Raw genomic sequence first — 25,728 nt, forward strand, 5'->3', positions numbered from 1 at the left:
ATGTATTTCTAAACTAATTATTAGGGTTTAAAGCGTTTGAACCCTCGGAAAATATTCACAGTTAATCTAGCCTTCTCAGCACGTCTTGCTTGGGTTCGTTCGTTTTGTGTTACCGCAGTGGTATTTGGTCATATGACACAGTTTGTCTTTCCGTCGTCTCCTGGTATTAGGAGCAATTTTAGAATAAGTGCTTCTAAGTGCTGCCACCAGAGAACTTGAACTGTAACATGCAAATTTAATCACAGCGACCGCAAACTCAGTGCAGACAGGAAACACTCAAACGGTTTCCACAGATATCGTTAACCTCCACGGTCTACCGGGTGGTGTTGTATGATTAAACAAGCGGCCATTGTGTCTTTGGTGGGTTGTCTGCCATCAGAAGAGATCAGTTTGCTAGCGGAACAACAGCAGCAGTAGTGGATGGTACAGATTCGGCATCAGTTAATATCCTGAAACCGAGATTTGTTTCTTCAGTTGGCGTTTAGGTGGAAAAATAAGGTAGAGTATGCGCTTTGTCTGCACTGACAAACAACCTTTTACCGCGAATTCAAGCACAAAGGCTCACTGATATACGTTGGGTTGACATGAACTCCTGTCGCCAAGTAAACCGCAACGCTGAGTTAGCTGTTAGCTAGCATGTTCGACGGAAACGGATTTGTCATAGATTAGCTCAAACGGTTAACGGTGCTGCGCATCTCAGTACAGGGGGAAAAAAAATTCAAGTTGTTGCTTTAAAACAAGCTTGAGCCGGTTCGTAATAACAGCCACATTTAGCTATGATTTAAACTGTTTAAACGAATTCAGTTAAGCGGTTTCTTGTGGTTCGCTCGGAGCTCGCTTTGACTGGTTAACGAGTCATTTCCTTCACGAATTAGCTAACCCTGGGGATTAGTTTTAACAAACGAGATCTTGTTCTGCCTCTACCCATCAGTTGTCACAGTTGCATGCCTCAAACAACGCACAAAATTCCTAAAGTCACTTGAGGATACAGGTATTTAAGATCGAGATTATGTAAGACATGTGGTCATGCTGTTATTTTTGTTGTTACTCGGACAACTCTGTCGCGGGTGTTGAGGGGCAGACACGTTTAATGGTTAAATAATAGTGCAAACAGCTGCTGAGCCCTGTGACATAACTCTTCAGTTCATAATGTTCAGTATGCAGCAAAGAGAAGGTTCGTTTAGTGGACATGTCGGACTGGTTTACTGTCAGACGCACATGTACCATCCTCTTTTTTTGTTTACCCGGTCAATTCAGTGGTAGAAACAGTTCTGTATTTGCTCAAATAGATAAGCAGCACACTCAACTAACCCACATGAAGGAATTTCCCATCTTTGCCAAGTGGTCATTTTGTCAAATTTGCCGTCAGTACATACAATAATGCTTTTTTTTTTCTCTCCCCATATTTCTAACAGGAGACTTTGGCTTGTATGGAATGAAAACCTCACAGAGATATATTGAATCCAAACCAGCTGGTAAGTCGACACTCAGCTGACAAAACATTTAAATGTGTGTTGTGTTGATCTAGTGCTGTGGTGACATTGTGTCTTTTCACAAACATACATCAGCTCGGTTTGCTGACATGGAGTGGCAGACACCAGCTGTGTCAGAGAAGTTCCAAAGTCGTGTTGGCCGTCGGCCTGGAACATCGGACAGTGGGGACACTGGTCTTGGCACTTCGGCATCTGACAGCACAGAAGGTGATGACTTTTTGCTTGTTCTTCTTCTGCCTGTGGCATGCGTTGTGTAACACTGTTTTGAAGACTGTTGGAGACAACAAAATCACTGTTGATCATTAAAGCACTGCGCTTGTGGAGCTGAACTGAAAGTACTGGTGTACTGCAGTGAGCCCTCATACTTGGCCTGAACACCTTTGGAGTGACGGAGTTGGAAAAGACTTTGTTTGTCATGTTGTTTCTAAGTCTATTTATGGAGCTGTAAAATGCTTGTGATCCACTGTGGATGCTGGGGAGATTCACAGAGGTGAATGAAAGCCCCAGTCAGAACTGGCCTAAGGCACTGCTTCACTGCTGCGGTGTTTGGGCTGATTGAGAGGATGAGGTGTTGTTATATACCAATGCTGAAACCTGTTATTATGTTTTGAAAAGGAAGTGGAGACGGTGCATGTGTCTGTGCACCGTGTTTCTACATGTACAAGCTCAATCTAGAAAAAATAAAGGGCTGATGGATGGTGTGAAATGGATGGCCACCTGGGGTGGTTGGTCCCCGTTTCCACAGGAAACACTCTGGAATAATAGCCTGAACATTTATCAGAGGTGTATCAGCACTGACACATTTGAGGCTCACGAAGCTGGAATTCACCGTGGCCAGTTTTATTGGACTTTACACAGATTTCCGCCTGATGACACGGTCCCTGTGCTGGATATATCTTCCAAAGAACTGATTCTGCCTCTAAATGTGTTTGATGTCTTCACATAAGCCCCAAACACAGTGATTAGTGAACTTAGGGTTGGCAAGGCAGCATTCCTAGAAGGATTGAAATCGTATTCAAGTGTATGTCGGTTTGTTATCTGATATGTTAATTGTATGGTCTAAAAGACTTTGTCCAACCCTGCATCTGTTCAAGTTGTCTTCCTTTGTATTTTTCCTGTACTACTCTCTGCTGCCACTTGCATTGTCGTGATCGTTTGATATCGTTTGCTTATTTTAAGGTCTTAGGTCTGGGAATGTGTGTGAGCGTGCATGGTTAATTGTCTCGTTTGTCTCTGCGATGGACTGATGACCCGTTTAGGGTGTACTCCGGCTGTCGCTCAGTGGCAGCTTGGCCCTGAATTGGATTAAGCGGGTGTAGAAAATGGACGGATGGATGTTTTTAGATGTCCCAGTTTTACTTCTGCAGTGTCACACCTCGTTTGACAATACTCAATTTATAAGAAACCCTCTCTCAAAACCCCTCTCTCGTGGGCCACATGTTATAAATGTCAGTATTTTTTGTCGGTAATGGTGTTTTTACAGGTTTCTGACATGCTGTAGCTGACTGTGCTGAACAGCAGGCAGTCAGATACACTGAACACCTGACACTGACTTGCTTTTACTGTATGTGATGCCTCTGTAGAGTCCACATTGTTGTTGTCGTAAAGTAGGATGGCTGCTTTATTTTATTGTCTTATCTTTATTTCTTCCTAAACCATTTACAGGGAGAAATCCAAATATTTCCAAACACTGCTTCTCGGCATGGATTTGTTTGCTTATTTCCTCCTGCTTGGTCGCGGTTTAGCAAACATAGATTAATTTTACTCAGTTACCAGGATATTGAGTGCTTTGTGCTGGATTTCAAGGCACACCAGTCCTCAGTGCAATAATTTTTTATTATTTTAATTTCCAGTCTTGTATCTTTTTAATAGTGTACATAAAGTCACCAGTAATCATGGTTTATTGATTCTGCGTTTGAGTTTCAGCCAACTTTCTAACTGGTATGAAATGTGTAGAGTGGAACGGGAACATGTTTTTGTTTACCTGACCTAACCCAGCAAGAGTGTGCGAGCGTTCAGTATTAGTTGTGTTTGACACTTTCCAAAAGCAGGAATGTCTGCAGAGCAAGCATCAAGCTAATGTTCTTGTTCCAGAGCGGTTTAGACTTGTTCTCGCCAGGCACGAATTAGTGCAGCCTGAAGGCTTTATTATATATAGTTGGAAGATTTGAATTCTTAAAAAGTGATTTAATATATTGCTTTTTGCATCTTTTTATTTTCCTTGGTGAATCCGAGGTTTTCCAGTCCAATCAGGTTATGGTTTAAACTGGACAGGGAAAAAATATCCTGTCCAGGCTCTGACTTTGGATGTACACGTGTGATGCCTGTTACAGTGGGAGGAGGCAAGGTGCTTAAATAAGCGGCACCCACAGATCACCCTGTAACTTGAGAGGTGGGCTATAAATACCCCTAACCTTTCCTGTGTATGTCTGTTTGTATGCATTTGCTCAGAGCTCCGTGCAGACTGGTTTGGCTGTTTGAGGACAATACAGCTTGGGGTCTCCTTGCTGCTCGGCCGACGGTTTTAGCTTCAGCGGTTGTCTCTTGTGTCGCTTGGAAATGCGGGAAAATGTTTTCTGTTTTCGATTTAAAGCGTCTAAGGCTGTACTCGCCTCGGTTCAGCTTTAGAAAAAAATGCCACAGCTAATTGCCTGTTTGTTGCGTTCGAGTGACTCCCCGTCTCTCCGACCTCAGCGGGTCTGTCAGGTTTGTAACGCTGCTGAAAACAGTTGTGCAACTTGAAGTTGTGTTGATGCTTGTGGAGATGTTTGGTGTTGCCTGGGATCTTTCTGTTTTTCCATAAGGTCTTTGTGAGCAGAATGTGATCCCTGAGCTTTTCAAATGACAACGGTTCATATTTTTGTGTGTTGAATGGAGGTTGGGTTCAGTGTGTTGGTACTAATCCCTGTATGTCCTCAGGGTATTGATTATTAAAGCTTACTTGAAGTGGCAAAGACTTCTTCGGTTGTAACAAAATACAACAGTTTGTTGTCCTTTATGCACACGTAAGGTGACATCAGCTTTATTTAACACAGATTTGTTTAGGTAATTTCTTTCAAGTCTATTATAAGCCTTATTCCCTGAGTTGAGTCAATCAGAGCCGGTTAATTCTTTCATTGGTGACACCTCATCATCAAAGTAGGCCACCTATAAACCCTGCTGCTTATACTTTACTTCACTGTCTGAAAATAGAGAAAATGGCCTGAAGTCATGCTCTAGATACTCTGCACTGATTTTAAAAGGGTGTGTTTGTGTAACACATAATGAGAAAATAACCATGTCATTACTAATGAAATTCCCCTCTCACTTTTTCAAGATTTCTGCAGTTCCAGCAGCAGCCCTTCTTTCCAGCCCATCCGCAGTCAGATCCCCATACCCACTGCACATGTCATGCCATCCACGGCTGGTGCCCCGGCCTCAAAGCCACTGTTATTTGCCCAAGAGGACTCCCTGTCCTCAGCTGAGGGTCACAGGTCTTCCTCAGGCTCAAGAACCACAAGTGGCTCCACATCAAAGTCCTCCTCTCTTTCCAAATCATTATCTTCACCAAACTTGGATGCTCAGGCCGGTGTAGGAGTAGATCATGTGGGACGCAAGCCAGACTGCCTGAGCCGCTACCGCAGCCTTGTCAACGGGCTGGACCACTCGCTTTTTCCCACAGATCACACACGGATGGATGAGGGCCAGCGGTTTGACACCCCCGCTGTGGAACCTACTCTAAATCAGTCAGGCCTGTTAGGAGGGTTATGTCCTGAAGTCAGACTCCAGTTACAGGCAACTGGGATTAGAGACGCTGCAGACTGCGTGTCTGAGGCCTACAGAGGAAGCATGGACCACAGCTATAAGGTTCTGCCTGAAGGCAGGCCCGGCCTCTCTGGCACAGCGGAGGCCTCTAATCAGAGGGCTGCTCAGCCTGGTGCAGCTGGATCTGCTGGAGTTTATGCGAACGCTCTCAGTCTGCAGACTCAGGCCCTGCTGAGGGAGCATACAAGCCCAAAGGGTTACGATCCCCTGCGGCCGGACAGATGTAGTGAACTTTCTAACTGGCAACAAAAGCAGCAGCTGGAGAGTTTACGCCTCCAAGTGGAACAAATGCAGGCAAGTATCCACTCCAAACAGAAATCTACTAAAATGTTAGCCAAGAGGCACAATCTGTCTGTGTGGTTAACACAGTTAAGACTACCCATCGACTTTCAAACCACCCGAAACTGTATTGTACCATTGTACTGTACTGAAGTATGTGAGAGGAAGTCATGCATGTTTAGCTTATTTCAAGGAGCAAAATTGTCATATGTTATAAAGCAAAAAAAGGCATCTTTTCAGTATATGATCAGGGCTTGAAATGAACTAACTGTGTTTGGCCTCAGCTGATCAAACCTTCTAACACACGTTACTTTCAACATGGCACGAGTGTGAACTGCTGCAGTCACATTATTGGACAGAGGCTCAGCCACGGTCGCTTAATTTGACAAGAGCAGTTACCTTATTAGATAGATGAATAAGGGTGCTGTACAAACATTCCTCCTCCGCTGTTTAACTTTACAATATAAATAGCTGCTACACAGGGGGATTTTTTTATTATTTATTTTTTTTAGTCTGAGCCAAATAACTGAGAGAGGTCTTTCAGCTGGAGCTGAAGGATCTGCTCTGTCAGCCGTTATGTTGGAGACTGTGTCTTCACGTGAAGTATATGTCACGTTATTCCCCGAGTTGATAACAGCTATGATATTTGTGCATATCAAGTGTGTCTTCGTCTTGTCTTAATCTCAGCTTGTAGTTTAAGCGGCAGCCGTCTCGAGTCTCATCTGCTGCTCCAGCAACGGGAGACGACTCGGCCCCAACCTCATCTAGTCTCACTTGCACCCTGTTGCCTTCGTATCCACAACACGGCACTTTGTCTCAGTTGCGGTGCACAAAAGGCACTCGTGCCAGAGAGGGTTCCAGCGCCGGGCTTTTAGAAATATATGCCACTTGTTTGAAATACGGAGAAAGTAAAACGCAGCCCGCTTGCTGTTGGGGGCTGCAGCTCCTCTCTGTTCGGGTCTAACAAACCTGTACCTTCAAGTTCACATTAATCAAACTTGTCTGTGTAGTTTCTATGTATTCCTCCAGCATTCCACACTGCTGCCTGTGTTGGATGAACGGTATCAAATGATGTCACTGTGAATTGTCCAGTGTTAAATTTATGGGATTCTGTGAAGTTATGCACAATACCAACAATCCCTGATGATGTAGATTTGATCTGTCAGTGACATTGACACTTATTAGGTTTCTTTTTTTAATTCCAGTTAATGAATGCAGGAGTGAGTCAGTACCCACCTCTATACTCAACACCACTGCACTCAGAATCAGGCAAGTGGGACGCTCTGGTCAAGGCCAGTGAGAGTCTGCTGAAGGAGAAGGAGCTTATCATCGAAAGGCAAGTGTTCGGAGCAGTTTTATTACTTTTCTGGAGAGGGGAGTGTAAGAGAAGCTGTCACCATCTGTAAATCGTGCCATCGTGTGTAAAATCCTCTTCCCGATACTTACTCCTACTGCATTGTTGTTCTCGTGTTGGTGTTGGTTGGACACAATCCAGACAAAAGCAGCATATGGCCCAGCTGGAACAGCGTCTGAGGGAAAGTGAGCTTCAAGTTCACGGAGCTCTCCTGGGCCGCGGGACGTCTTTCGGGGACATGTGTATGCTGCGTCTCCAGGTTAGTGAAAACACGCTTTGGTTCCCACTGACAACAATAGCAACAGTACTTTTCTCTCTCTCAAAAAAAATCTCATCTCACACGGTTGTGTTGCAGGAGGCTCAGAGGGAGAACGCATTCCTGAGGGCACAGTTTACTGAGCGCACTGACTGCGTTGCCTTGGAGAAAGCGGAGGCAGAGCACAGACTGGGGGCAGTTGAGGCTGAAACACGCCGACTCACTGAGAGTCTGAAGGAAGCCTGTGAGAGGCACGTGGAGGAGATGAAGAAACAGGAAGAGAGGGTTTGTGCTTACCTAACACCTCTTCCTAACCCAAACTGTTGCAAGCAGGGCGACCACATTATGATGACAGACAAAAAAAGACACTGATCTGGTTTTACACCAACTCAAGACAGTTGAGAAACAACATACTTGAGAGGACATGGAAAGCAACACTCCCACCACCCCAGTACAACCTGAGACGTAGATAGAACTCGGTATGAAGCTTAGCTCATGAATATATCTTATTTAATTTCCCATGGCTGTCAGTTTTAACAAGTTGACTTCCTCATTTTCACCAAAGACGGGGAGAAAAAAACCAACTGAAAGCAGCTAAAGCATTTTCTCTGAGCTCAGCAGCTGATGTTGAAACGCTTTGTCACATTTTCACCATCCCGTGTAACACGCCTGCGTATGTGTGTGCAGATCCGCAGTCGGGACAAGCACATCAACAACCTGAAGAAGAAGTTCCAGAAGGAGGCGGAGCTAAAGCGGGAGAACCAGCAGCGCATCGAGACTCTGGAGCGCTACCTGGCGGACTTGCCCACCTTGGAGGACTACCAGAGCCAGAACAAACAGGTATGAACAGTGGAGCTGCTCTGTTATACTCGGATCAGGTGTGTAAATTCTAAAATGTGGACAAACCTGTGCTCTTTGCATCAGCTCTTGGAGGCTGAGCAACAAGCAGCTCAGCTCCAAGAAAGAGTAAGAGAACTGGAAGCCAGCCTGGAGACCACACGCTCCCAACTGTGGGACAAAGACGCACAGCTGGAGGAGCAGAAACGCCGAGAAAGAGACCTGCTGACAACCATCACTGAGTAAGGACACTTCCTTACGCACCGTCCTCTCTGTAGACACTGAGCGACACGGTAATAAAGCTGCGTGTTGAGCGTTCTCCGTTTTTACTCTCGTCTCCATCAGTATGCAGCAGCGGGTGCAGCAGGGCCTTGAGGATGGAGCCAGACTCCCATGTGTGGATATAGAGAAACTTCGAGGAGAAAACAGCTCTTTGAAAGAGGAGCAACAGAAACTCAAAAAGGTGTGTGTGTGTGCTGTGGTGTTTTAAAAAGCTTCTTGGCCCACCTTATATTTCTTTTGTAAAGGGATTTCTTTATCTGCTATTTAGAATGGGTGTTCAAAAAGGTTTTAACACTATCGCTGTTTACAAATGCGAAGCACGTACATTTGAGTATATTTTGACCTCTGAAAAACGATGGATTTGGAAGCACTTCTGAGTCTTTGTGTGATAATCTCACACAGATGCTCTTGATGTTTCAGTTATGATTGCCGGCTGCTTTTCAGCCTAATGCAGGACTTCTTGCTTTGTGTTAAAAAAAAAAGGCACTTATAAACAAAGGGACACAACTTGTTGAAGACACAAATAATGGAGGTGTCCATTTACCTCCATGCCACTGATTTTCCATTCAGTTTTACCTTGTGCCGGTAAAGGCTTCTCGCCTTAAACCCTCACTCTCCCAAAGCTCAGGTCACAGCTTCACGCTCCAGCAGAGCACAGACGAGGGATGATACAACTTATTACTGAAGGATCTGTTGATACTGAACTGACCGGGAAGTTTGACTGTGGAAACACTGCATTAATGTCCCAAACCTGCGTCTGCACAGTGAATCTGGGCTTTGTTCTGTGCCTAAACTAACAGGAAAAAAAAGCATGAAATCAGATTTGTGCCACTAAAATCAAACTTTATTTTAAAGCGAAGGTCTTCTTCTTGCAGGTTATTGAGAAGCAGCATCGGATGATGGAACAGCTCGGCTCCCAGATTCAGGTGTTTCTCACTTCTCAGCGAATCGCAGTGACCGTGTGGTTTTGTCCCACTTTATGGTCTTGTTAACGTTTGTGAGTCTTTGTGCGTCTGCAGGCTTTGGAGGAGCAAATATCTCAGGAAGAGAGCAGCTCCCAAGCTCTGAGAGAAGAGGCGTTGGCCAAGGAGCAGAACGTGTTGGAGCTTCACACCGCCATGAAGGAGGTGAGATGAATGAATTCTGCAGCTCAGTTTGATGTAGAGAGAACCCAGGTTCTCAATAGAGAGCGACAGCTCCGCTCTTAACACCTGCGCTGATCACTTCTGCAGCTGTCCACTCAGAACCAGGAACTGATGGAGCAGAATCTGACTCTGCAGGAGCAGATGGGCGATCCAGAGCAAAGGAGCGCTAACCAGGCCTCCTCTGTTCTCCAGCCTGCTGGAGCTCGTCTCACACAAAGACTGCACCTGGAGATTGCCTCCTGCCTCAGTGACCTGCGCTCCCTGTGCAGCATTCTGACCCAGCGAGCCCAGGGACAGAACCCCAACCTCTCCCTCCTGCTTGGTCTCACTGGTAAGCACGGCTCAGATTTGACTCTTTACCTTATTGGTAATGCGGTGAAAGGCCCAGTGTTGAAAGCGGCATGCGATGAAACGTCTCTTTTATTTTTGCAGCACCTCCAACGGTGGCGGGGCAGGACGAGGACTGGATGGATCCCGAAGTGCTGCAAAAGAAGCTGGTCGAAGCCCAACAGCTCCGCCGCGATGTGGAGGAACTGCGTAACGTAATACTGGACCGTTACGCGCAGGACATGGGCGAAAACTGCATTACTCAATAACTGTGACATCCATGTGATGGAGGAGACTCGCAGAAGCTCTCACGCTTCCACCTTGGCGGCCTCTCACAGGCTCGTCTGTCGCTCGTAGTAAATGAATGTCAGAAAGAGGACTGGACTTTTTTTTTAATTTTCTTCTAACGAGGACAAAGGAAAACCCAAATGGTTTAGCTTCTGCTTTTCTCTCGACTGACTGAACATTGAGTCTCAAACCCGCCTGTAGCTCAGAGCCCCTCCCCTCCTCCCCCGGTGAGTTCATCTATTTCAGTCCAAGGGCTAACAGAAAATAACTTACCTCTAATACTTGATCCTTTAAGCATTGTGTGTGTTTTTCTTTTTTTGATAATGATAACATGTTACTGTCCGTTACCAAACAGTCTTATACTTAGTTCCACACTAGTGGAAAACTCTTTGTGTTGAAGTCCCATGAATATAATTTATTTAAATCTTGATTTCCCTATTTCGGGGGAATTATCCTTAAGTGGTTGACAATCAACTGAAAATACCTTAACCTGTGCTTTTAACTGAATTAGCAAAGAAATGTTACTAATGCGCCATTTTTTTTTCTAATGGCGAACACTGTAATGTTCCACTCTGCTGTGATGTATAGGACATAACAACTGAAGGATATAATACCAAATCAGCTCCTCACACCAATGGGCCTCCAACGGTTTTAATACCAAAGAAACTCCGGTCGAAGCAGTTAGATGTTTGTGAACGCAGCTCTCTGCTGCAGGCGTCGTTTTGATCGAACACCAGCATGTGCCTTTGTCACGTATGCAACTACAGCGCCGCTGCGGTTTAGACCAACCAGAAGGGCTGTTAGCAGCTGTACTCTTCCAGCATGACTTGTCTTGTCAGAGTAACAACCAGTAGGATAGTCGTTACATTCCCTGACTTTGAATGTTGAAAACTCTGGGCCTTATCACAAAAGATCGAAGAGGCCCCCCCCTTAAAACGGTCTTTTGTTTCTGCTCGATCACTGAATCGAAGTGGAGAACTAAAGCCTGGGTTGCAGAATTTAATTTAACGTCGATAATGACTGACTTGCATTCAACAGAGTGGTTAAGTGATAAATGTCTGACTTAGAAACAGTATTAATCCTCAGTATTATTTATTTTGTTTTCCGTCTGCTCTCTGGGTCGACCCGACTGTAATAATGTGTTCGGATAAACTCGGCGTCCGCAGCGTGCAAAGGTCCCATGAAGTGGCTTATTAGATTGTAATTTTTCTCAGTGGTTTTGTTGTGATGAGACGTTGGGGGGGGGAGGGCAGGTTCTCCTCAGGTGTTTGAATCCCATGCGATGATGATGATGATGACTGGAAGGGCTGGCTGGATCAGCCCAATCACAGCGTACTGGAGGGAACATTTTGTATCCACCCAGAGTACAGGAGAAGCCATTTTTGTGGGGGCGGGGGGGCAAAACAAAAACATGTCACTTTACAGGAAGAGAAAGGGATTTTAACATGAAAATATGCAAATGTTTTTTTTTTTTTTTGTTTTTTAAATGTACAGAGCAACTCTCCCCCAGGGACACACGAGCCATATTTCATTTCATGGGACCTTTAAACCTCAGCAGCACAACATTTCTCTTTGGAAAAGTCGGGCTCCGCATGCCTTAACATCTCAAACGTTTTGTTTTCTTTTTGCAAAAGGGGGAAAAAAAAAAAGGAAAAAAAGGATGTTTCTATTTTCATACTTTTGCTCTTGTTTGTATTTGCGAATTTTAGAAATAAAGATTTTCAACATTTGGTTTTCATTTAATCTGTCACAGCCTTTTTTTTTTTTTAATCACTTTGGCTCACAAGCTTTGCTAGGTTTATTGTCTTCTGCCTGTGTTGTCGCTGCGTTGCCCCCTTCGCAGCAGCAGAGCAGCGTTTGTCAGCAGCCCGCAGGATCGGAGCGTCTGGCCGTCGTCGTTGAAGCTGTGCGGCGGGTACGCGCTGATGATGTCGTAACCAGGCTGACCAGCTCCTCTGCAGCGCGGCGGAGGACAAGCGGCCACATTGTTACAGAAGCTGGAGCTCAGTGGAGGACGCTCTCGGAGCGGGAGGATGTGTCTCACCTGTGTTTGTCCAGATAGCTCCGCAGCTGACCTACTGTTTCCGAGAGGTGCATTCTCACAACGTAAGTACGACTCCCGTCTTCTGACTTCACCTTGAGCGTGATGGCAGATTGAGGTTTGTCACAGCTGAAGGTCTTACCTCTGTGTACAAACACAGGAAGTGGCGAATGAAAAACGGAAGACTTCCCTCCTGATAGCATGTGGTCAAACATCATGGCAAACTGTCCGGGGTGGCCTGCTCTGTTTTTCAGATTACAGTAATCTCCACTATCGGTCACCGTGGCCAAACCAGGATTTAATCCGGCTCTACATATACAGTATGGAGCTGTTAAATTCAGTAATTCCTTTAACCCCTCAGACTCTGGTTTCCCTCATAAAATCCCAATCTGCAGAGTCTCTGACATCTTGTCTTTCTCTCTGTTACACATGAAGCTTAACCAAAAATCAACCCTGCACATGTGAGAATCTGTTGCTATTGAATTCAGTGGATGTGGATCGTTTCAGATCGCTCAGATGAGCTTGTAGTGACCGACTCTCTCAGGTGAGGCCACTCATCGTTCATTTTAGACAACAAAACTTTTAACACTGTGCTGACATGGAAGTATTTTTTGCCTACCTGTCCAAGACTGCTTGCAGTGCTGGTGTGTCTAATAGTGTCACTGAGCTACTGCTCCGGGCATCGGATGAACCCTGCTGAAGGAGTGCAGCGCGTGCATAAAGCAGAAGTGTACATGAGCACAGATTTTCGTAGGTTTTCCTGCAACAATTCCTTGCTGCTGCTCACCTGCAGCGTTGTTCTGAGCGCGTCCCTGACGTCAATCACCCGACCCGCCTTGACTACAAATCTTGGCAGTGTGTCCAGGAACTGATCCGTGGTCAGCCTCTTGCCTTTTTAATTAAAGGAAAATCTCAAAATGACAATGAAGACAGGACTTTGACTGTATACCCTAAGTGCAGAACAGACCTGGTAACTGATGGCTGACCGCGCTTGTTGACCCATCTTTCTCCCCACGCACAGCCTTTCCCTCCCCGGGAAATGTGTCCCACGGCAGCCTGGTCACGAATTCCTCGTGTCGCATGTCGTGAACCTGGACGAAGAATTTCTAATGAGGCACGTGCGCATTTACAATCGGGAGAGAGAAAGAATAAGAACAGAGACGCACCTCAAAGGGTACACCATCTGGAAATCTTTGTTGAAGCTCAGATGGGAAATAACCGTCCATTAAGTCCCTTATACACTGCTGCAAGAACCAGAGGGAAGAGGCTTTTAACCACCTTAAAGTTTCCGGTTTGTGTCCAGACTGTTTCCCCTCGTAGTTTTAGGAAGCTCACCTGGGTGCTGTCCTCCTGGTAGGAGCGGAAAGGCCCATCGAACATGACGACGCCATTGTTGTAGAGCCTCAGTTGAACGGGCTCCTTTTTTCCCAGCTTTGCTCCCGTTGCCGTCGTTTGCACAAAAGACTCTCCTTCCCCTGCGAGGACGTTCAGCTCCCTGATCCTCAGCAGCACGAGGTCAAAGTTCACGTGAAAGCTCCCGCCAGTCTCGGACGGATCACTCGTCTCCTCATCTCCCACCCAGATCAGACCATAGTCATTCAGAAAGTTCTGCAACAGGTAGGGAACAGCTCGACATACGACCCCCACTGTACTGAAAACGCAGCAACGCGTGTCATTAACTCATCTCACCTCCATTTCATGCACTTGATTTTGCAGTTGTTGGCACCTTCTTTCAAGATCATCTCCGCCACTACGACAGCCTGCATCGGCTAAATCCACACACAAGGCCGGACATATAATTTACTTCATCTCTTGAAACGCGTAAAACTCACGTCGGCGCGTCATTTACTTGATTCCTCCTGAGCGCTCAGCCTCTTCTCCAAAACCGCAATCCTCTCGTCCTTCAGAGGAATTCAGAAAACACACAGTGAGAGTCTCGGACGATTGCCTTTGCTTTTCATCCAGGAGAGGCGTGTGTGTTCACCTTGTGCTTTATCTCCCGCTCGCGGCTCTGCACCGTCTCCTCCAGCAGCGCCACGCGCCGCATCATGGCTGACATCAGCTCAAAGTCGCTCGGAGGAGCTCCTGATTGGCATTTTTTTTAGTTTTGGAAGGGAAACAAATATAGATATATAAATTGTAATACGCTGGTTTAGATTTAAGTCAGACCCTCACAAATATATTGCACATTCTTTGCGCTGGTAGTAAAACTGTGTGAGCTGAGCTTCCACCTTGCTTTGACGAAGCTTTGGACTTTGAGGTGGAGGCGTCTCGATCGTGGGATGCGAGTGGAGGAGAAACAGAAGAGTCATCAGCAGCTAGTCCTGCCTGAAATTCTAATAAAAACATAAAAGAAAGAATTTCAGAAATGAAAACTGTTTGATAAGGCTTGTCACAGTGGTGGGACATTAGCATAGAAACTACATTTATTCAAGACCATCAGCTGTAATGAAAGCTCTCACTCTCTTTTTACGCCTCGTTACCAGAAACGGGAGTTTTCTAGTTTCATTTAAACTCTGGTGTATTTGTTAAATGAAGATTTTTCATAGGATTTATGTCCTAAAATGATCCAGTGGTATATAGGATATGATAACTACACGATTAACTGTGATCAGTCATCGCATAGATTTGTAGGAGTTGAATTTGAGCATTAGTGGGGTGTTTTTCAGTTTTTCAGCCTTTATTAACCTGCAGTTTAACAACATGTTAGTTGCCGCCTTAAAACGATGAAATAGTGTAAAATGATCTATTCCACTGTCATCTACAGCAGTATGTTAGCTACACACCAGACAAAAATATAAACTACTATTACGGTCTGATTTGCTCAGCATTTATTAAGTCTGTTTAAGTGTTGTTCCAACTTCTGGTGGTGTTTAACTCCAACTTTTGTACGGATATTTGTAGCTCCACCGGTGGTCATTTCTCTGTTATTCATCTGTTGGCACAGCTTACCTTGCAGCAGATTCCTCCTGAAAGGCACCTTTTGTCTATTCCTGTCGACCAGAAACGAGACAATGTGTCTTTATCATCTGTGCAAGTACTCTTCGTGGTTGTACAAAATAAAATCATTGGGAAAAAAGCTGCAGTTGTGTTAACCTACCGTTGCTCATTCAGGGGCCCCTGCAGAGGAGCGCGCCTCGTTTTCTTCAGCATGGCTAAGGGAGAGCTCATTTTGCTCTACGGGACGACACCTGAGAGTCCCACGGTTTGCTGTTCGAGCTCGGGCCTGTTCACGGGGATCCCTCGTTGTTATTTCAGTTTGTTTGGAGTCCGTTGTCATTAGCAACAGGAGGCCAGGAGATGAAACCCGTTTCATCCACAGGAGGTCGCTGTGTGCCCTACATCCACTGCCACAGCTCACACAAAACACTTTTTATACAAAAAAATGTAAAAAATGCTTATAGAATATGATACTTTGTCATAAGTAACGCTACCGGACAGGAAATACAAGTTAATTTGAAACAGGTGAATGCCAAATGAGTCAGATTGAATAATTTTGTTGTCGGTTTGTTTATATATATATATATATTTAGGTGTAGCTACATACTCAAAAAGTAAAAAAAAACATATCAGACTCAGCAGTTAAATACTTTAACCCACGGGCTTGTATTTATTTATTTATTTGTTCATGAATCCACTCATACATTCATTTAGAGACGAGTTAAAAGTAGAAACGACTGTCTCCGCGGTCTCGCGCACTGTTCCCACGCGGCCAATGTCCTGAGTATCGCCACTAGTGGGCCCGGTGCAGCCTCGCTGCGGCCGCACAGAGATGATGTGGAGGCCTGTCAACCCCACAGCTACAAATCCATCCTTTCCCCGGTACGATTAGCATGGTCCGGGCCATGGCCGCACCTTTCGACGGCGACTGGCCGAACCTGTGCGACCCGACCGTGCCTTCAGAAAATGGGCTGCAGCCCCACAAAGGCCGCGTCGCCGCCGCGGGAGAAGCAGCGACGCAGCTCTTCTTGGATCAGGATGATCCTTCAGAGCTGAGCGGCGGCGGCGGTGGCTTCTCCCCGGAGATATCCGGCGGTTTCAGGTCCATAGAGGATCTGATGAACGGGCTCGACGAGAGGATATCCGCGTGCTTCGGAAATGCTGACGCAAAGACGGACTGCGTCGCTCCAGTGAGTGTGATCGCGGAGGACACGCTGCTGGAGAAGGACGAGTGAGTGTTGGTGTTTGTGTGTGGCCTCCCGCAGGCTTCGTGTTTACGGCCGACGCGCAGGATCCGTCACATTTGGAAATCGTACAAAGCAATGTTATGTGCCCTCTGAGTGATGTGAGCTGCGCTCAAACATCCTCCTCCGTGAAACCACCTGCTCCTGAAAACTGGGTATCAAGTCTTAGCTTTGTTTTTTAGACCCGACCCTCCTGAAAATGGGTGCATTCGGGATGTATTATTATTTTTAATCTCCTTTCTGTCCTATATTTTTGGTCTAGTGTGTCATTTAGTCTGCTCATAAATGGTTTAACTTTAAAGACATCTAAAGTGAACCGTTTCTAAAATGAGTTGGGGATTATATGTTTGAGCTCGGCATTGGAACCGTTTAATCTGATTGTTATGGTTGTGAGTGTGAGGTCTCTCTGGCGTGCACAGTCACTATTATTGTCCTTGGGTTCCGGTAACTGACATAACTACAGAGGTACTTCAGCAATCCAATTAAAGTTAATGATCTTAAGTATAGTTGAGGCAAGTTTATTTATGGCGTCTTTCATACACTGAGGCCATTCAAAGTGCCACACATCCAATGTTGGAGAAGTAATGGCACTAACACATGAAAGCAAGAGAAGAAAAATGCAACTGCATTACAAGAATGTCCATAAAACGGCAGGAAAATGCAAAAAGAGTAGAAAAGATGAAATGGAAGAAAGACGTAAGGCTAGTTTATTAAAGGTTTCTGCCAGTTTAATTACAATTCTATGAACAACTAACTACATTTCACCGCACCCCCCCTAATCTATCCGTAGTCATACACAAGCCAAGTCACCTTAATGACACCATCAGGGTTTAAATATCCCGAGATATACGTGAACAGCCTCTTTACAAAGTGTGCGGTTTGCTGTGCAAGTCAGTAATATTCTGGTGTCCCCCACAGAGTCTGGAATGCTCTTACCAGTAACTACGGCCGCGTGATGCCGGTGGACTGGAAACGATCCCGAACGCGCTCCCTCTACATCTCCTCGTTCAACCTGGAGGAGAAACCTGTGAGCGACCCCTCTCTTCTCTTCCCTCCCTTCCCCTCCCACCTCTGCCCCACTTTCCTTTCACCCCCCCCTCGTCAAATCTCTCCCGCGCTTAGCTCACAAATCTCACATTTTCATTGTGTTGGGGTCGAGCGTGGTGATTAAATTCCCTCCCCCCTGCTCTGTTCCTGACCAGAGAAAGACGGATGTTGTGGAGGAGCTGTCGGATGAGGAGGAGCTGAGGGAGCAGCTGGACATGCACTCCATCATCGTCCCCTGTCTGGCAGAGGAGCCCCTCGCCACGGCGGAGCAGGTATGTGGCGCCGCCGCGGTTCAGCAGCTCAACACGACTGTTTTTATTGCAGATGATAACAGCCCATGCTTGCTGAGTTCTTTTGAGTGCTGCCTCTATGATGAGATGTGTTCCCTTGGCTGAGCAGGTGATTGAGGAGATAGAGGAAATGATGCAGGACTCATCTGACATGGAGGCGGAGCGCAATCCGTCGCAGTCGGACCTGTCCATGCTCTTCCTGGATGTCCAGCGGTCCAGCCCCGGCTTTGAGGAGAGTGAGTGTCCACCTCAGTACAGCAGGGCGGTTTGTCTTCTCAGCAGTAGCTCATGTTTATGTCTGTGGTCCAGGGGTCAGGGCCCTGAGTGTGGCAGAGCTGACGCAGCGTCTGGAAGAGGCCCAGACGAACATCGGGAGGTTTTCAGAGGAGCTGGTGCAGCGGCTGGCCGTCCGGGACGAGCTGGAGTTTGAGAAGGAAGTGAAGAACAGTTTCATCTCGGCACTCATTGATGTGCAGAACCGGCAGAAGGAACACCGGGAGTCACTGAGGAAGAAGAAGAAGCTAAAAGGTGGAGGTGGGACGTCGCAGGGCCTGATGGAGAAAACGCCGGCATCGGTCAGTTCGTTGTCAGGTTTTAAGGAGCCATTACCAAACTGCCCATGTGTCTTCCTGTGTCCTGGGAAGTTTGTAGAGTTAAAGCTCCTGTCAGACGAAAGAGATTTCTCCCTTTTTTGATCCTCTCTCCTCTTGTGTTTCTTCACTTTTCTTCCTTCCTCCTCAGCGCTTCAGCATGGAGGGGCTCTCCTCTGTCTTTCAGAACAGCTTCCGGCAAACATTCAGGAGTGGCTGCAGTGAAAGACAGGTTACTTTCCATTTCTCTCTTCGTCCCTGAACTTGGTCTGTTCTGTTTTCTGCTCCGGAATTGAAGCCCGTTCCTCGGCGCCACATATTTGAGCACATTTTTAAACTGTGTGTTGTCGTCTACCAACTCCTGTGCATCATCTTTCTTTAGTCTACCTTTCTGCTGCTCTCTCACGGTTTTACAGTATCTGACCACGGTCATCCCTTACGAGAAAAAAGGACACCCTCCCTCTGTCGAGGACCTCCAGATCCTGACCAAAAGTAAGCGTCTCCATCTCTGCGGTGACATCAGACTTGTTGCAGCTGAGTCGTCACTTCTGATTTATTAACTTTCCAGTTCTGCAAGCGATGAGAGAAGACAGCGACAAGGTGCCCAGTCTTCTCACAGACTACATCCTCAACGGTGAGATTTTTTTTCTGTTCAGCGTTTACACATCCTCATTCTCCTTTCAAAAATGACCTCTAATGGTCGTTGCTGTGCACCAGGACACCGGAGGTTTTGCATGTTAGAACCACTTCACTTTAAATCATCTGTACTCTGTACTCACAGAAGGTTTCAGACCCCATCAAAGACTTAACATTGTACTTCAGGCTCATTTTAAAGTAGATCATTAATCTACATGCAATATCCACAATATTCTTCCCTAATAAAAGAATGAAATGTCCCATTTATGTAGGTGTTTGGACTAACTGAGCCCTGGTGCCCGCGACCCGTGTCAGCTTGAGATTTCTAAACTGAAATTCATTTGCACCCAACTATTCATTGGGCATAGCTAAGAAAAGGAACACACCATCCTATTTATGGTCTCAAAGCTGCTGTGTAAGTTACAGTGAAAACAAATTTACGAGGCTTGAGAGAGTTGTCTATTGCCAAGTGAGACACAGCAAATATCTCAGAAGGACGCGGCATGATTTCTGCGCCCTTGAAAGTGCCTGAAAGTTCAGCAGCCTCCATCATTTTAAAATCAAAGCCGCCACTAAAAGACCTTATAGATCTGACTGCCCTAATGACCCTAATGAGTCTCACTAACGCCCAACATCACTCTTACAGTCTAACATGGCGATAGCAGCATAATTCTGTGCCGATGTTTGTCTGCGAGAGCAAACGGGAGAAAAGTCAGCACGGTGGGAAAGGTGGAAGCGAAAAAGTAAGGAGAAATGCTGAGTTTCGATCTTTTCCGAGCGCTTAAAGTCTCAGACTGTGGACACAGTGATTTGGACCTGAACTCTTCAGAGCATCTAAAAGGAGACTTGGAAAATGTCTGCTCATCAACGCTCCCCGTCCAGCCTGGCTGAGTTTAAGTCTTTCAACAAGGAAGATTAGGAGAAACCTTTGAAGAAGAGGCACGCTTAGTTTGTAGGATCATTCCACTCTACGCTGTTGCTGCTGTTAAAGGTGTTTTAACCACATTGCAAGTGAGGGGTCCTAATTCTTATGTAAATATATATATATTTTTTAGTCTTTTATTTTCAAAAATCCTTTTAATCCAGTCCAAAATGAGACTGAAACAAAATGTGAAAACCTTTTGCACTTTTCCTTCATCTCAGACAGTCATGCTGTCATTTTTTTCTATGAAAATTCTTGAAAAATGATCATGAAAAGGGATTAATTCAGACGGTCCATCACTGAGGACAGCGTGTAGTTTTCCAATGTGGTTAAACTGCACCGCTGCTGCTGCTGCATACTGATGCTTTCAAGAAGAGAATGAAAGGTAAAATCTGCTGTGTGGGCACTTCATAGTTGACTCATAGTGCCGGAGAGCAAACGGTAAGAAAACATAGTTCCTAAAATCATCATTTGTGCTTTTGTTTGTCGTTAAATGTTCAGCAGACGACTTTTAAGTCTTTTAATAAGCATTCGAACTCCTCAAGATCGAGCACGAAAATCACTTTTGCAGAAAGAGATTTAGAAAACTGCAGCCAATAATGAGAAACTCGAAACATGTGATGCACATTAATCAACCTCCATAGCACAGGCGTGTCTTCTCACATTTAACTATTCAAGATTAGTCTTTTCTGTCTTTTTTTTTTGTTCACGTTGTCCTTTCACTCCTTCTTTTTTGTCTTTCTCTGCCTCTTATGTTCTACTCTGCATCCCTCTTTGCTGCCTTACTCTGACTAGCTCTGGTGTGAGCCACGGACTGGGAGGTTTGTGACACATTCACGTGTATAGTGCACTGTTGTGGTGTTTGTCACTCGCAATGTGAGAGCGCCCCCTCGCTGCCACTGAGTGCAGTGCAGCCTGACCCCAAACTTCTCCTCACTTCTTTCCTCTCTTGCGCAGTGAGCGGCTGCAGCGTGGTTGGCGATAGCATTAGTGTTTATGACTTTTTACCCCCTTCACTTTGAGACACTGCTGTTAGTTAGTTGTGTTATAGTTAGTTAGCACTGCATAGACTGCATCTGCAAGCATTTAACCTGACAGTCACCCAACCTGCATCTGTGAAGGTTTTGTTTAGCATTAACTGATGTGCAGAAATTAGGATTTCTCCTTTTGTTTTTCCTCTTCTTTATGTCACACTTTAGATTTTTATTCAGGCTCTAATCCTTTTGTAACATTTAGTGTTGCTGTTCTTTCCAGTGTTTTGCCCGACATAGACGAAACGGACGGACCGACACTCTGCAGAGGCTTCTGATAGTTTACCATGACAACAAGATGAAGAGGATAGATTGGATTCACAAGCACAATGTTTTTACCTCAATTGTGTGTCTTGTTTTTCTCTTTCAATCTGATTTAGTTTATTTTCTTATAGACCAGTGTTTATTTTTGTGTGGAGCATTGTGGTTTGCAAACTTAATGTATTCCTGTGAATCTTGACCTTTTTTACGGCGTGTGTGTCATTCTTTGCACTATCAAAGTGGTTTAATTCTGCGTGAAATACACTCAGAGATGAGATATAAGTTGCCGGCATAAAGGGCTTCGTTTTAATCTGAAGTGCTTGAATATACTCTGAGCCAAGAAGCAAAAGCACTAAGTATGTCGATGCAGAATTTTGCATTAGTGGAGAACTATTGAAATAGTTTTTAAAGCAGTGCATTCATAAGGCATTAGAAGACAAGTAAACAGAAGACTAAAAAGAGATTCCCGGAATGATAAGTGTTGAAAGCAGCACATGAAAAGGATCAGAGAGGGGGAAGAAATGTAATACAGGTATATAACAACCTAGCTGTCTACGTAGCTACAGACAAAGTGTACAATCTGCTCATCCTATCGGTATGTTACTCACATAGTGATTATGATTTTATGGGCGATAATGTGTTGATGGTTGAGGTGGTGTAAACTGGACTGATGAAAACAAACTATGCATTTGAGTGGAAACTGAAACTGACCCATGCACTGTCTGTACTTTTGCGAGCTGGAGCTCTGAATCAGAGCGGCGCGTCGACGTGTCTGCTGTGCACAGAGCAGCCGACACCTCGACTGGGCATTTATACCCTCTGTGTGTCACTTCACACAAGCTGCCTTGGTCTGAACTTTTGTATTTTGAAAGCAACTTATTTTCAACGAATGTCCTGTCTCTGGCCGACGTACCGAACCTGTTGGTGTTTATTTATTTTGTAAATATTATATTTGAAAATTAAAAATCTTTTTGTCTCAGCATATTTGCTTCATTTCATTACAGATGTCACAGTATTGGAAATGAAGAGGGATGGCCTCGTAAGAGCGTGAGAACGTGTGCAATTGTGAATACTTTATGTATTTCTATTTAGAAAAATAGGCTGCTACAGTATATGAGAGAGGGAGGTACAGCCCTGTGCAACATAACTTAAATCTAATCATTCTAAACTATAAACACTCAACAACTGCGTCATTTCATAACATCTCCGGTGGAAATTAAGTGTGAATCCCCACAGAGATGAAGGAAATGACACAGGAGGCTCGATAACCAACTGAAAATCAGTGCAGTAAGACCCAAGCAAAGTTCCAATCATCAGATCTGCAAAGGTTGTCCTCCTCCAATGACACAACGGGCAGAGTGCTTCTTGCACAAACATGCTTTAGGTGCTTCAGATGTGACACAGGTGGGGTTTTTTTGTGGATTTGTGGGTTTCTGTGAGAGCTCAGACAGCATGAACGACACAGCATGATGTCGACCTCTTCAGAGACCTTACAGGAAAACTGGACAGTTAAATTATGTTTAGTTCCTATGAGGTTCACTATTTTTGGTATGAGCCATGACAACCACAGTGAACGCTCATTGTGGGGCTGCACAGGTGCTAAAGCTGCTGCATTTACAGGCAGCACCATGAGTGTCTCAGGATGTTTAAAATCCTTGCTGATAATATAATGATTGGTAAAAATACTGATCTTTAGTTTTGAAGCACTTTTCGCTTAAGTAACAGGGTGCCTCCTACAAAGAAAAACCAATAAAATCCAGTAAAACTGGGAAAGGCTCTCGTACAGAGGTATGTTTGAAGGATTTCCGGTCTTCAGAGGTTTGATCGAGGAGGAACTTCAACAAGATACACTGAACGCTAAAATCACAAAAACACGGAAAGCATGACTTTCCAATGGGTCATAAGCACTTTTAAGAGAACTGTAAAGAAAAACCACCCCCAACAAAGATGCAAAAATGTTTCTGAAACATGGCTGAACATCTCTTCAGAAACTTGTGTACACTTGTATCCTCTCTGGCCGAAGAGGATTGATGCAGTCATTGGAAATAAGGGTAGATATACCAGTGATTCATATGGTAGGTAGTAGCTGCTGGTTTTAAATTCTACATAATACCTTGCGGTTTAATTTAGAATTACTACAGTTTTTGTAGGATTATATGGTTTTGAATCCCTAGACATTTCGGTGATATTGCACAGGGGCGTAGTCACGTCTGCCGTGTACTGTACGTTTGCCCGTACAGGCCACAAAGGTTCACCAGAGATTTAAATTCAGTCATTAAACTTTGGATTCTGGAAATGGTTTTCCATCGGATAGATGAAATGTGTTACTTAGTTGAGAGGTGTGAAATGTGGCATCGGGCGACTTATCGGAGGCTTGGACAGTCCACGTTTTTCGTTGCAGAACATGGTAAACCTAATAAGTTTTACTGAATATTAGGAAACAGAAACAATACTTTCCTGATAGGATTGTTTCATTATGTAAGGCTCTGTTATGTGTTTAAGGCACCTCCTCCAGCTCACTGAGGAGATCCAGATGTAGACTCGGGAGGGAATCCGAAACAAGCCAACTCTGTCGCCCTCAGCAGAAACACAACAGGAAACTGAGAGGAAAACAAAAAAATTAAGTCCACAGTTCAAATGGAAAGTGAGCTCAGTGAAGCACTTGGGGTAAAAAGAAATGTTAACATAACTTTAGCAAAGTCATTTTTTGTAGTTGTTGATGTTAAACGATACAATCTGATACAGGTGTTCGAGAAAATATCCAAATGTTTTCAAGTTCCTATCATGTAACATCAACCTCAACAACTAAAGATTCAGCACACAATAACAGTCACCTGGACAGATAAGGTCCTCCTGTAATGTATTAGTGATCCACACACATATGGAACTCAATTCATGCTTGTCTGAGGACTGTTTAAAAAAGAAAAGAAAAGAAAAAAGAGCCTGCTTACCACCCTTCCCTCTCTAGTATTTCAAAAGAAACCCAAACAGCTGTTAAACATCTGTAAAACATTTGTTCTCTCTGAGATAAGATTTCCTCTGCTCTCCTAGCATGTAAAACTCAACAGTCTGTGTCTGGCCAGCGCTCAGAACTGAGAGGAGCTTTGTGTGGCGCTGCAACAGAACTGTTTCTTCACAAGGCATTTGAAGTGTTTTCCATGGATCATGGGTGTTAGAGGGTTCTGGATGGTATTTGGCCTTCTCCTGCTGTTGCGCTGCTCGCTCCAGCAGACCACCTCCAAGAAAAGAAATAACAAGAAAGGTAGGACTTGACGTGAAGGTCAGAATGGAGATGAAAACAACCTGTATGGTTAAAGCTAAACTGTCATACATCTAAAGTAATGCAATGTGAACAAATGCTGCTCTTTTGTTACAGATTCTGCAACAACTGCAGCTATTGAGAAGCTCCAGAAACAGATTAATGACATAGTTCAGGAGCTGAACTTGTTGAAAGAGCAGCAGGCTTTACAGACAGGTTTGCTTCCAGCTGTTGTTTCATAAATATCGAACAATGTTGGATATGGATTTGGAGCTCCAAAATGTCGTTCCATGACTGCACCGTACTTATATGCGTTCGGTTGCAGGCTGAATGTCATGTTTTAATCAACAGGTCTCCAGAGAAGAAGAGATGGTGCTCAAGTAAACAACTAAACCACTCTCTGTTCATTTTGTCCCTCAGTTTGTCTGAAAGGCACAAAGATCCTTGGAAAGTGTTTCCTGGCTGATCCAGTGAAGAAAAGCTTCCACGCAGCCAACGATGACTGCATCGCCAAAGGAGGCAGCCTGAGCACCCCTCTGACAGGAGACGAGAACGACCAGCTCTACAGCTACGTGCGCCAGAGCATCGGACCAGAGGAGCACATCTGGCTGGGCATCAACGACATGGTGACCGACGGCCAATGGGTGGACCAGTCGGGCTCTAGTGTGCGCTTCAAGAACTGGGAGAAAGAGATCACCCTGCAGCCTGATGGGGGCAACAGCCAGAACTGCGCCATCCTCTCCACCACAGCCAACGGGAAGTGGTTTGATGAGAACTGCAGAGCCGAAAAGGCCTCGGTGTGCGAGTTCAACATCGTCTGAGAGCTGTGCTGTTGCTTGTAAAATCTTTACTGCGCAAATATGAGCCTGTAAACGCCTGTAATCAGGTACTTATAAAATAATGTGCAGCATCTCGCCTCAACCTCACTGGAACATGATCTTTTATATTTCAATAAACCAATATTTTGCATATTTTTCAGCATTCTACATATCATCTGTTATAAAATGTAATTTTTCACTGAAGGACAATCAACCTGAGAGCAGCTTCGACGACACCTTCTTTATTTTAACTTCTGCATAACATTGCGCTGCTTTTATTTCAATATATGCTGTTAATAAACGTATCTCTATATGCATCTCTCTCATTTTCCTTTTGCTCAAATATAATGGGAATCATGTACAGCAGGAAATAAATGATTATATAAGAACTCATAAAGACAGTACATGGCTGTTCCAGCTGAAAGTAAATCTTGGTTTATGTTTGCCGTCTGTTTTTTTATGGGGCTGGTGGGGTTGAAAGTGGCCAAAGTTTATCTCATTATAAGACTCACCCACTGGATGAAACGTTTCATGTTTCCAAAGTAGCCAGACTGACGCAGTTTTCTAAAGAGTTTTTTTTTTCT

At 44.8% G+C, this 25,728-nt stretch overlaps 4 protein-coding genes across 7 annotated transcripts; 3 read left to right on the top strand and 1 right to left on the bottom strand.

The window, feature by feature from the left end:
* The first annotated feature begins 379 nt into the window (after positions 1 to 379).
* On the top strand, positions 380 to 11,794 carry cep85 (centrosomal protein 85). 2 transcript variants are annotated; one of them, XM_072394581.1, is made up of 14 exons: positions 380 to 498; positions 1,416 to 1,475; positions 1,569 to 1,700; positions 4,810 to 5,591; positions 6,782 to 6,912; positions 7,072 to 7,189; positions 7,286 to 7,471; positions 7,874 to 8,026; positions 8,111 to 8,265; positions 8,369 to 8,486; positions 9,181 to 9,231; positions 9,325 to 9,432; positions 9,538 to 9,781; positions 9,883 to 11,794. In XM_072394581.1, exons 2-14 carry the CDS (start codon positions 1,436 to 1,438, stop codon positions 10,044 to 10,046), a joined length of 2,382 nt encoding a protein of 793 aa, XP_072250682.1. In that variant the 5' UTR covers positions 380 to 498; positions 1,416 to 1,435; the 3' UTR covers positions 10,047 to 11,794. The 2 variants fall into 2 exon arrangements, with proteins under 2 accessions (XP_072250682.1, XP_072250683.1); XM_072394582.1 differs by lacking the exons at positions 380 to 498; positions 1,416 to 1,475; positions 1,569 to 1,700 and adding an exon at positions 4,054 to 4,199.
* On the bottom strand, positions 11,738 to 15,410 carry ubxn11 (UBX domain protein 11). Its single transcript, XM_072394583.1, has 13 exons — positions 15,207 to 15,410; positions 15,059 to 15,099; positions 14,338 to 14,442; positions 14,091 to 14,191; positions 13,956 to 14,007; positions 13,796 to 13,875; positions 13,442 to 13,714; positions 13,273 to 13,350; positions 13,074 to 13,197; positions 12,894 to 12,997; positions 12,726 to 12,802; positions 12,110 to 12,250; positions 11,738 to 12,020 (listed from the first exon to the last, which is right to left on the bottom strand). Exons 1-13 carry the CDS (start codon positions 15,275 to 15,277, stop codon positions 11,864 to 11,866), a joined length of 1,404 nt encoding a protein of 467 aa, XP_072250684.1. The 5' UTR covers positions 15,278 to 15,410; the 3' UTR covers positions 11,738 to 11,863.
* A 369-nt stretch (positions 15,411 to 15,779) lies between these two features.
* fez2a (fasciculation and elongation protein zeta 2a) lies at positions 15,780 to 22,045 on the top strand. 3 transcript variants are annotated; one of them, XM_072394585.1, is made up of 9 exons: positions 15,781 to 16,277; positions 17,209 to 17,317; positions 17,493 to 17,609; positions 17,737 to 17,863; positions 17,937 to 18,202; positions 18,369 to 18,449; positions 18,634 to 18,709; positions 18,786 to 18,851; positions 21,030 to 22,045. In XM_072394585.1, the coding sequence occupies exons 1-9, from the start codon at positions 15,940 to 15,942 to the stop codon at positions 21,044 to 21,046; spliced, it is 1,197 nt and encodes a 398-aa protein (XP_072250686.1). In that variant the 5' UTR covers positions 15,781 to 15,939; the 3' UTR covers positions 21,047 to 22,045. The 3 variants fall into 3 exon arrangements, with proteins under 3 accessions (XP_072250685.1, XP_072250686.1, XP_072250687.1); XM_072394584.1 differs by having other exon boundaries at positions 15,780 to 16,277; positions 18,786 to 22,045; XM_072394586.1 differs by lacking the exon at positions 18,369 to 18,449 and having other exon boundaries at positions 18,786 to 22,045.
* Positions 22,046 to 24,111: 2,066 nt separating this feature from the next.
* On the top strand, positions 24,112 to 25,457 carry clec3ba (C-type lectin domain family 3, member Ba). Its single transcript, XM_072393312.1, has 3 exons — positions 24,112 to 24,329; positions 24,444 to 24,542; positions 24,747 to 25,457. The coding sequence occupies exons 1-3, from the start codon at positions 24,233 to 24,235 to the stop codon at positions 25,145 to 25,147; spliced, it is 597 nt and encodes a 198-aa protein (XP_072249413.1). The 5' UTR covers positions 24,112 to 24,232; the 3' UTR covers positions 25,148 to 25,457.
* The last annotated feature ends 271 nt before the right edge of the window (positions 25,458 to 25,728 follow it).

The sequence above is a fragment of the Leuresthes tenuis genome, unplaced genomic scaffold (genome assembly GCF_036924035.1).
Source record: "Leuresthes tenuis unplaced genomic scaffold, fLeuTen1.0.hap1 SCAF_10, whole genome shotgun sequence".
Classification (NCBI taxonomy): Eukaryota; Metazoa; Chordata; class Actinopteri; order Atheriniformes; family Atherinopsidae; genus Leuresthes; species Leuresthes tenuis.